This window comes from Camelina sativa, chromosome 6 (genome assembly GCF_000633955.1).
Source record: "Camelina sativa cultivar DH55 chromosome 6, Cs, whole genome shotgun sequence".
NCBI classification, from domain to species: Eukaryota; Viridiplantae; Streptophyta; class Magnoliopsida; order Brassicales; family Brassicaceae; genus Camelina; species Camelina sativa.
Genome location: NC_025690.1, coordinates 15,550,413 through 15,560,788, shown reverse-complemented (window position 1 = coordinate 15,560,788; position 10,376 = coordinate 15,550,413). Strand labels below are relative to the sequence as shown.

General features: G+C 37.3%; 5 protein-coding genes across 6 annotated transcripts in view; 3 read left to right on the top strand and 2 right to left on the bottom strand.

The window, feature by feature from the left end:
- The window catches only part of LOC104791579 (pentatricopeptide repeat-containing protein At3g53170), a 3,241-nt gene extending 2,356 nt beyond the window's left edge, over window positions 1-885 (top strand). The window contains exons 3-5 of the mRNA XM_010517503.2: window positions 129-367; window positions 468-577; window positions 661-885. Coding sequence (XP_010515805.1) covers window positions 129-367; window positions 468-496 — 268 coding nt within the window. The 3' untranslated portion in view covers window positions 497-577; window positions 661-885. The remainder of the gene's footprint in view (window positions 1-128; window positions 368-467; window positions 578-660) is intronic.
- Window positions 659-2,823, top strand: LOC104791582 (UDP-glycosyltransferase 73C7). Of its 2 annotated transcripts, none has more exons than XM_010517504.2 (2): window positions 659-728; window positions 962-2,823. In XM_010517504.2, exon 2 carries the CDS (start codon window positions 1,241-1,243, stop codon window positions 2,714-2,716), a length of 1,476 nt encoding a protein of 491 aa, XP_010515806.1. In that variant the 5' UTR covers window positions 659-728; window positions 962-1,240; the 3' UTR covers window positions 2,717-2,823. The 2 variants fall into 2 exon arrangements, with proteins under 2 accessions (XP_010515806.1, XP_019102326.1); XM_019246781.1 differs by having other exon boundaries at window positions 684-722.
- Window positions 4,253-5,884, top strand: LOC104791577 (UDP-glycosyltransferase 73D1). The gene is given in 2 exon segments (XM_010517501.2): window positions 4,253-4,276; window positions 4,279-5,884. Coding segments are annotated over 2 exon segments (1,554 nt in total). The 3' UTR covers window positions 5,809-5,884.
- Window positions 5,987-8,091, bottom strand: LOC104791576 (caffeic acid 3-O-methyltransferase-like). The gene is made up of 4 exons (XM_010517500.2): window positions 7,642-8,091; window positions 7,090-7,426; window positions 6,916-6,980; window positions 5,987-6,459 (listed from the first exon to the last, which is right to left on the bottom strand). The coding sequence occupies exons 1-4, from the start codon at window positions 8,005-8,007 to the stop codon at window positions 6,160-6,162; spliced, it is 1,068 nt and encodes a 355-aa protein (XP_010515802.1). The 5' UTR covers window positions 8,008-8,091; the 3' UTR covers window positions 5,987-6,159.
- LOC104791575 (carotene epsilon-monooxygenase, chloroplastic-like) overlaps window positions 8,694-10,376 on the bottom strand; it is a 3,149-nt gene continuing 1,466 nt past the window's right edge. The window contains exons 3-9 of the mRNA XM_010517499.2: window positions 10,104-10,376; window positions 9,905-10,006; window positions 9,661-9,801; window positions 9,484-9,591; window positions 9,299-9,381; window positions 9,043-9,205; window positions 8,694-8,950 (exon numbers count right to left, since the gene is read on the bottom strand). The exon at window positions 10,104-10,376 is cut by the window's right edge and continues 21 nt beyond it. Of these exons, the coding sequence (XP_010515801.1) occupies window positions 8,921-8,950; window positions 9,043-9,205; window positions 9,299-9,381; window positions 9,484-9,591; window positions 9,661-9,801; window positions 9,905-10,006; window positions 10,104-10,376 (900 nt within the window). The 3' untranslated portion in view covers window positions 8,694-8,920. The remainder of the gene's footprint in view (window positions 8,951-9,042; window positions 9,206-9,298; window positions 9,382-9,483; window positions 9,592-9,660; window positions 9,802-9,904; window positions 10,007-10,103) is intronic.

Below are 10,376 nucleotides of genomic sequence, written 5' to 3'. Positions count from 1 at the left end.
GAGAAAATGGATGATGTATTCAGGAAAATGAAGTATCAAGGAGTGAAACCAAACTCAATCACTTATTGTTCGCTTGTTAACGCGTATAGTAGAGCTGGTCTTGTCTTTAAGATAGATTCAATTTTGAGGCAAATTGTGAATTCTGATGTGATACTGGATACTCCGTTCTTCAATTGCATAATCAATGCATATGGTGAGGCTGGTGATTTGGCTACGATGAAAGAATTGTACATACAAATGGAAGAGAGAAAATGTAAGCCTGATAGAGTCACTTTTGCTACTATGATCAAAACCTATACTGCTCATGGGATATTCGATGCAGTCCAGGAACTCGAGAAACAAATGATATCCACTTGTGAGAACTCAGGTATCCTCTTAGAAAAATTAATACTGTATGCTGAGTATTGCAGCTCTATTTTGGTGGTTGTATTTGTTTCTAAACTATGTTTCTTTTTTTGGGTTTTAAGATATAGGCAAAAAGAGGCTTATGGGGTGAGGCTTTGGTCTGTGAATTGAGCAGTCTAATGCAGAAGAATTTGGAAGTTGTGAAATGTTCACACTAAGTGGATCACTTAAGGTAACTGTTCTTTTTACTCTTCTTAACTTTAAGATAAATTGGAGACTCATGCCTGTAAGTAAGTTATGGAACCGTCTGTTCAGGTGTTTGGGGGGCGTTGGTTAGCAAAATTCCAAGATCAGCAATGTCATTACTAATGATTCGGGTCAGTGTAAGTATTAAAAGCCATCATTTATAGCTCTGTGTCATAAAATGAACAAAACAAAGAAATCAACAGATACATCTACTCTCATGTGATGTGAAAATAAAGTTAACGATGATTGTAATGTACGAATTCTCAAAAATATTCAGGAGACCTAATTTGACCCGCCAACTCTTTTAATTAATTATTATCTTTTTGACCCATTTCATGATGCTTGCCATATTCTAATTCTTTGTTCCTAGGTTTCAATACAGATGATGACACGAATATATCAACAGATACGATCAGACTAATTGTTATATATGTGGTCGGTCTACTCTTTTCATCGACTAGAATCAAAACTCAATTTGAAGTTTTCTTGGTAAAGTAAAATATAATTTTCTTACGCATTATCTTTAGACGGGTCAAAACTTGTTATGATCTAAACTCTATCGTAGCTATATATAACATTTGTAAAGAGTGGCTTGCTTTTTAAGTCTTTAGAAACATCTATTTGTTTGCTAATATTAAGATCTTTTACAATGTGTTCTCATGATGTTCTTCACTTCGTCGTAATACCCTTTATGGCCCAAGGTCATATGATCCCATTGGTCGATATTTCTAGGCTCTTGTCCCAGCGTCAAGGCGTGACCGTCTCTATCATCACAACTACCCAAAATGTAGCCAAGATCAAGACTTCACTCTCCTCTTCCTCTTCCTTTCCGACCATCAACATCGTTGAAGTTAAGTTTCCGTCTCGACAAGCTAGTTTGCCAGAAGGGTGCGAGAGTGTAGATATGTTGGCTTCAATGGTCGATATGGTGAAGTTCTTTGACGCAGCCAACTCGCTTGAGGAGCAAGTAGAGAAAGCTATGGTGGAGATGGTTCAGCCGCGGCCGAGCTGCATAATTGGAGACATGAGCCTTCCTTTCACTTCAAGACTTGCCAAGAAATTCAAGATCCCCAAACTTCTCTTCCATGGATTTTCTTGTTTCAGCCTCATGTGCATACAAGTGGTTCGAGAAAGCGGGATCTTAAAAGTTATAGAATCTAACGATGAGTATTTCGATTTACCTGGCTTTCCTGATAGAGTTGAGTTCACTAAACCGCAAGTCTCTGTGCTACAGCTTATTGAAGGAAATATGAAAGAGAGTACGGCCAAGATTATCGAAGCTGATAATGACTCTTATGGTGTTATTGTGAACAGTTTTGAAGAGTTAGAGGTTGATTATGCAAGAGAATATCGGAAAGCAAGGGCTGGAAAAGTTTGGTGCGTTGGACCTGTTTCTTTGTGCAATAAGTTGGGGTTAGAAAAAGCTAAAAGAGGAGACAAGGCTTCTATTGGTCAGGACCAATGTCTTCAAATTCTTGACTCTCAAGAAGCTGGTTCGGTGCTCTACGTTTGCCTTGGCAGTCTATGTAATCTTCCCTTGGCTCAACTCAAAGAGCTAGGACTAGGCCTTGAGGAATCTAAGAAACCTTTCATATGGGTAATAAGAGAATGGGGAAAATATGGGGATTTAGCAATGTGGATGCAGCAAAGCGGATTCGAAGAGCGGATCAAAGGTAGAGGACTTGTGATCAAAGGTTGGGCGCCCCAAGTTTTCATCCTCTCACACGCATCCATCGGAGGGTTTTTGACTCACTGTGGATGGAACTCGACTCTAGAAGGAATTACTGCAGGAGTACCATTATTGACATGGCCTTTGTCTGCTGAACAATTCTTGAATGAGAAGTTGATCGTGCAGATATTAAAATCGGGGTTAAAGATAGGAGTAGAAAAAATGATGAAATATGGAAAAGAAGAGGAGATAGGAGTGATGGTGAGTAGAGAAAGTGTGAGAAAAGCAGTGGACGAGCTAATGGGTGATAGTGAAGAAGCAGAAGAGAGAAGAAGAATAGTCAAAGAACTTAGTGACTTGGCAAATAAGGCTTTGGGAGAAGGAGGATCTTCAGATGCTAATTTCACATTGCTCATTCAAGACATTATGGAGCAAACAAAACAACATCAAATTTGAATGGGAGGGTTCTCAAGGATTGTTGTTGGGATTTGATATTTGACATCGGTAGGATTGTTGTTGGTTGATTGAGAAAAAAAAAATATATATATATGCTTGTAAAATATTTGTAGTTTGTAATGAAATGAAAACCAAGTTAATAAAATAATTGAGCTGGTTTCTGAAATGCCTGCACAATGCCTATGACATAGTTGAGCTGGTCGTGTTTACAGCAACGGATAATTTAACAATGACGGTGTGACAGACTATGTGGTTTTTGGCAAGAGTCTATATCGTCCAGACAAAATTTGTTTCATACAAGAAAAAACCAGGCCTGCAGGATAGAGAACATATCTTCTCTAGATTTATTATAAAAACTAACCATATTATACAGTGATCTATCTTTAGTTAACATGGTTACATATAAAGACATGTCGATATCAGATGAAGAAAATAAGATACTATTATACATCATAGGGATTTGGAAATCCAAAGCTTTAGTTGTTCAAGAATTTACAACCAATATTTCAAAGACGACAAGAGAGGATCATAGAAGAATGACTTTTATTGAATCGACTTTTCTTCGTTTAATATATTACTCTATTCAGTTTTCTGTAAAAAGAAAAAAAGAAAATTAAACATGCCTTTTGGGTAAGATATACAGAAATGTTTCGAAACTTCTGAAATTCTGTGAATCTTCTTATAGAAGTTGTTGCAATTTTATTTTTGACATTTGGACGTGGCTTTGGATGATTATCACCTATTAATTAAAAACTGTCCGAAATACAATACTACAACATGAAAATGTCTCGAACAACAATCATGCATCATAGGTTTGCGTTTATCATACAGAAGATATACAATTTGTAAAGTAAGTGTAACCTCTATGTATAATTATTGATCATACAAGTATACAACATATATATATATATATATGCGTGTGTACATATTTATTTGCTTATATTCTCAAAGGTATATGCGTCAATGCATGCTCTCAAATATTCCAAAAGTTGAACTGGTCTTCCTTAGTTTGTTCACCATGACATACGCACAAATTGAACGTTTCAAAGAGTCCTTTTATCATGGAAGTCTTACGGCCAAGCTTGACCTAATTGCACTTCTTAAACCGAAATCATAATAAAGAAAGTAAACCAAAGATAACAATAGTCTTTTTTTTCTCTTAAATATCAGTGAATATTCTAATTTGTATCACTACTAAAAAAATAGTGAACATACGCTTATTTTAACTTTACGTATCATCAGTGGATTAACATTTTTGGCTTCATTGTAGGATTTAAACTTCCTCATATTTTCCTTGTAGTCTTTTCTTATGTAACTCATTTTAATTGTCATGGTATAATGACGCAACTCACCACCGTCAGCGACTAAAACGTTAAACAATGAGGGTACATGATTGGTTCTCTAAACAATAGTTTTTTTTGTGACTTGTTCAAAGTCAATATACAGCTGTTGATGACTTTCCCAATTCATTAAGGTCTCTCACCAGATGATTCACACATGTATATATTCATAGCCGATAATTTTGGTATCTTCTATATGTCTAAGCATTTGCTAAACCCAAAAAAATGGAATCAAAACTAGTTTCAAATGCCAAAAGACTTCACTTTGTTTTGGTCCCTCTCATGGCTCAAGGGCATCTGATCCCCATGGTCGACATCTCCAAGATTCTTGCGAGACAAGGCAATATCGTTACCATAGTTACAACTCCTCAAAATGCTTCTAGGTTTGCAAAGACAGTTGACCGAGCAAGATCGGAGGCTGGTCTTGAAATCAACGTTGTTACATTTCCAATTCCCTACAAAGAATTTGGTCTTCCCAAAGATTGTGAGACTCTCGACACTCTGCCATCCAAAGACCTCCTACGGAGATTCTATGACGCTGTGGATAGACTTCAGGAGCCCTTGGAACGGTTTCTTGAGAAAAAAGATAACCCTCCAAGTTGCATAATCTCCGATAAATGTCTTTCTTGGACTTCAAAAACAGCAAAGAGGTTCAAAATCCCGAGGATAGTGTTCCATGGAATGTGTTGCTTCTCTCTTTTGAGTTCGCACAACCTCCATCTTCATAGCCCGCACCTGTCAGTTTCTTCGGCCTCGGAGCCATTCTCTATACCAGCAATGCCACATAGGATTGAGATAGCTAGAGCTCAGTTACCGGGTGCCTTTCAGAAGTTAGAAAATATGGATGATGTTCGCGACAAGATGCGCGAATCTGAATCAGAAGCCTTTGGAATTATTGTTAATAGCTTCCAAGAATTGGAGCCTGGCTATGCAGAGGCCTACGCTGAGGCCATCGATAAGAAGGTATGGTTCGTTGGACCCGTTTCTTTATGCAACGACCGTATGGCGGACCTATTCGACAGAGGAAACAACGGTAACATCGCGATAAGTGAGACCGAGGTCTTGCAGTTTCTAGATTCAATGAGACCGAGGTCAGTCTTATATGTTTGTCTAGGTAGCCTATGTCGACTAATACCAAATCAATTGATAGAACTAGGTGTAGGGTTAGAAGAATCGGGAAAACCCTTTATTTGGGTAATCAAGACCGAGGAAATACACATGAATGAGCTAGAAGAATGGCTAAAACGCGAAAATTTTGAAGAGAGAGTTAGAGGAAGAGGGATAGTAATAAAAGGGTGGAGTCCTCAGGCTATGATACTCTCGCATGGCTCAACCGGAGGGTTTTTGTCTCACTGCGGTTGGAACTCTACAATAGAAGCGATTTGTTTTGGTGTACCAATGATCACATGGCCGTTGTTCGCTGAACAATTCCTCAATGAGAAATTAGTCGTGGAGGTTTTGAAAATCGGGGTTAGGGTTGGGGTGGAGATTCCGGTGCGATGGGGAGACGAGGAGAGAGTTGGAGTGTTGGTCAAGAAACAGTGTGTTGTGAAAGCTATAAAGCTTGTGATGGAAGAACATTGTCAACGTGTAGATGAAGAAAGTGATAATGATAGTGAATTTGTGAGGCGAAGGATACGTATTCAAGAACTTGCAGTAATGGCGAATAAGGCTGTGAATGAAAAGGGATCTTCGAGTCTGAACGTTTCAATTTTAATGCAAGATGTTTTAGAGCAATTGACTATAAGCTGATATAAAATTTGTAAGAATATAATACCATAGGAATTTTTCTTTGCCGAAGAAAAATAATTCAATAGATGTTTTTAATTTAGTGCATAACAACATATAAAGTCACATATGTTGCGTCGAACTTGATATTAAGAGTACTACTCTCGCAATCATCAAAGAGTCCTTTTCTCCAAAGATGAAATTTATGAATAATCCCTTTTAAGGATGCACTTAGAATTTAGAAATAGACTGTTACATTATTACGTACATCTTGATGAAAATGTATTTATTAGAGGTTCTCAACAAAGAGGCCTCCTTGAATATTCATTATTTAAAAGCTTTTAGAAACACGGGAAGATAAATGCTTTTAGGATATTACTTCTGAAACTCCAAGATGGTGTAGAAGTAATCAATGTAGAAAGGTCGAAAAGTAGTGAATCCAGCAGAGAGACCAAGTTCTTTAAACTCTTCTTCAGTTCTATGCTTACCTTTGGTTCTATAGATGGTCATGACAAAGATGTCGCCTTCTAACAAGGCACGAGTCCGGTGGCTATCATCGGTTTCCTTAGGCAAGACAGGCTCACACGCGATTAGCTTTCCTCCAACAGGTAATGCATTGTAGCAATTCTTCATTATCTGCTTGCATTCTTCATCCGTCCATGTTGTTAACACCCACTGTGCACTCAGGACAACACAACATTATACAAATTATTAATTTTGGGACCAGCGAAGCAAAAAATGTGTTTATTTGTTTGTATTGTTCTTTCACCAAACATATCAGATCCTACCCACGCAAGATTCTAGCTAGCTCACACGTTTTTGGTTTGATAAATGTATTAGTATATTTTGTTTTTTTGGTCAAAAAAAATGTATTACTAGTATTTAAACGATCTTTAAATAAAATAAAGGTGGCCAGTCGCATGATCTAACGATAAACTAATTAAACCTATATACTACCAAACACATTATTATACGGTTATACCTAACTAAACTCTGATCTTTTGTGTAATCAGCGTATATACCTATAACTATTAAAACTATATAGAGGGAAAATAGTATTCGTCCTATACTCCTATATATATACAAAAATGTTAGTAGGTGTATTCTCGTGACAATAATGTAACAACGAACCTTCATGAAGATTGCGTCACCGCTAGGAATTGATTGGAACATATCCCCACCCACGTGTGTCACTCCTAACACCACACGGTAATAATATCGTCGATTACATAAAAAGTAACTTTTTTTTTTGTTTTCCGGAAATAAATAACGTAAAATATGATTAATACAAAACATAAATCTCACCAGGAATACTGGGGGCTTTGGCAACAACCTCAGGCAAATCAAAATTAATCCCTTCACGGACGTTAGGAAACTGTTCAAGGATCATGCGGAGACAATCCCCTGCGCTACCTCCTACGTCAATCAATTGCTCAACGGATTTAAACCCATCGTAGCCTTCCAATATAGCTTTCATGAACGGCACAGATACCCCGGACATTGCCTTCAGCATCAGATCGTTCATCTCCTCGTTTTTACCATACTGCACGTATGCTGCCTCGCTGTTGGCTTTCACGTACGGCTCTGTCTCCGGCTCCACCACCGCCGTGTGAACTAGTGGCCATGCTCGCATCAAGGCATCCTTCAAAATGTTATACTTTCACAATTAGGTTACTTATTAAAATATAATCGGAAATCTAGACTAATCTCGAGAAATGTGAAAAAGTTATAATATATTTTGCGATATAACATTTATAAATTCTTAGTATAAACTCGAAACCTTATCCTTATCTACAAAACTAAACCATCAAGAATTGGTTTGATTAAAGTTTTTCATAATTGGAATATATAGGAAACCTGGTGGTGCTGTAGGACGTAGGCTGCGTAAGAGAGGCCACCAGAGTCAGTGACGAGAGTTTTGCCAACGTCCGTAAGAGAGTATTTCCTCTCGGTGGATCCAACAAGGTGTTCAGAGAAGACACCATAGCTGGTGAGCATTCGAAGTATACGTTGGAGATTCTCGGGATCGCCGCCAGATGGGAGAAGGAGGCGAGTGAGGATCTCGGCGGCGGAGAGAGGAGAATTGGTCCCGCCGTTCCAAACAGCGTCGGCAATGCCTAATTTCACAGCGGCGTTGAGGGACATGGGAACGCTAATCATGTTAGCCAGCTCCAATATAGCGAGACGAGCTCTGTTTCTACTCTCTGAGCTCTCCTTCTCCATTTTTTTTTTTTGCTTGTTTGTTATCTTCTCCTCTCGTATGTGAAAGTGAAAGAGTAGTGAGTAGAGAATTATATAATACGTAAGGTCCATATGGTTTCAAGGTTAACCTTATACGGTATATATGGTCCCATATGGGATGGAACTACAACAAAAAGATTTAGTTCTACTTTTAATTTAAAATGAAATGGTCCATATGGGATGGAACTACAATAAAAAGATTTAGTTCTACTTTTAGTTTAAAGAATTTTAAATGGTAACTACAATAAAAAGATTTAGTTCTACTTTTAGTTTAAAGATTTTTAAAAGTTTTAATATTTTTTTTTTTTTAAATTGAAATTATAGAGAAAGGTTAAAAATTAATTGTTAATATATGATAATCTAGATATTTGTCTTGTTACCTTCTTATACTTTTTATACATTTGGTACTTTTTCAATTAATTCAAATATTTCAATAAAACGTATTAATTAGATCTATGATACACACTATCAAATTACAGAAAAAGTTTTATACACTAGTTAACCTGGTTTTGTCGTCTTCAAGTTAGAAGTATTGTTAAACTTGTAATAATGGAATAAATGGTTTGGTTACAGCAAGGAAAGGAAATGGTATGGATGGTATAGCAATTATGGAATGAATTGTATGAAAAAAAGAACAAACACAAAGTTGCTGTATGGATCTGACAGGATAATCACAAGTACCAATAAGCGTATCACTGTTAAATATTCATAGTACTGTACCATTACCGATATATGAAATAATTGAGTTGTTTTGTTTTTTCTCCAACTCCATAAATCTTTTTTGTCGTTATATCTCAAAAGATTAAAGAAGTTCATCAACACCAACCACTCAAGATATGGTAACTAAAAAAATCTATCCAATGATTATAAAATATTCATCTTCGAGATTATGGCTTTACCTTCGGCTCACTTTCATATACAATCCCTGCAATTAAAATATTAAGCATCAGAAAACTTGAAATTATATTCTAAACAGACTCTGATTAATCTTCTCGAGTTCGGAGAACATTGTCATACATTGGTGGTGTGTATGGTTGCTCCCGTGGTCATGCTAATGGTCTGATCAGGAACCAGCTCGACGTTTAGCCTCTGGAGAAACACTGCGAGTGCCACAATTGCCTCCATCAATGCAAACTGATCTCCTACACATTTTCTAGGCCCTCCACTGAACGGTATGAATCTGTTGAAATGCAAATCATCTTTTAACATTTGTGATCAAAGTATTAGCTTGATTTAATGGTTTGTGTCAAAACATGAGTACTACTGAGTTTACTTGAAATCGGTGTTTGTTTCGTTAGGGATTGCGCCTTCTAATTCGAATCGTTCAGGCAGAAACTCCTCTGCTTTTTCCCATACCTTTGGAATAACAAACATATAATGACATAAGAAATGTGGGCATGAATGTAATACGAACTGATACCAGACTGGGCTCCCCTAAATGAAGGAAGTGAACTGTACCTCGGAAGAACGATGGATGTTATAGACTGAAATCATAATGTCTTGTCCGGTATTGACCTTGTAGTTCCCAGGAAGAATGTCAGGAACTTGAGCTCTTCTAATCAAGACCTACGAGGAAATAAAGCAATCAGAAAATTTAGTTCATGAATAATTAGAGAAATGAGCTTGATTGCTTACAGGAGGATGAGGGTAGAGACGCATTGACTCGTTTATACAACGAGTAATGTACTTCAACTCCTTTATATCCTCGAACGCTGGGTTTCTTCCAGCTAAAACTTTGTCTACTTCTTCTTGTGCTTTCGCCAATGCAGATGAGTTCTATATGCACATATATAAGTTTCAAGTGGTAAAAAGTGTTACTGATCAATGAGAACAGAGAAGCTCCCTTTCAAGTGGCAAAGTATAAGATACCAAAAGGTACCTTACTTAGGAGATAAAGTGTCCAAGTGAGGACAGATCCAGTGGTTTCATGACCCGCTACAAGCATTGAGAGAAGATCATCTCGTAACTGCACACTTGACACCTGATAAAAAAAACCCGCACAATCTAACATCAGCTTCAATTTGCAATAATGAATGGCCAAGGTTTGCTAATGAACCGAAGGAAAAAAAAGTTAAAACCTCTTCTCTGCTTGCGAGCAAGAAACGAAGGATACTAGGGTCAGCATCATTTACATACTCCTCATCATTGATTCTCTCCCCTTCTCTTTCAACAATTTCTTTGCACTTGGCAATAAGGTCTTCAACAGTTTCCCTTATCAAAGTTACAGCCTTTTCAGCTTTCACCTGTCTCGGTACTATCTTACACAATGCATCAATCTGAAAAAAAAACAACAACCAAAGCCTCTTAATTAAACTAGAATCCAATTGAGCCACAATCAACAAAACCACAGG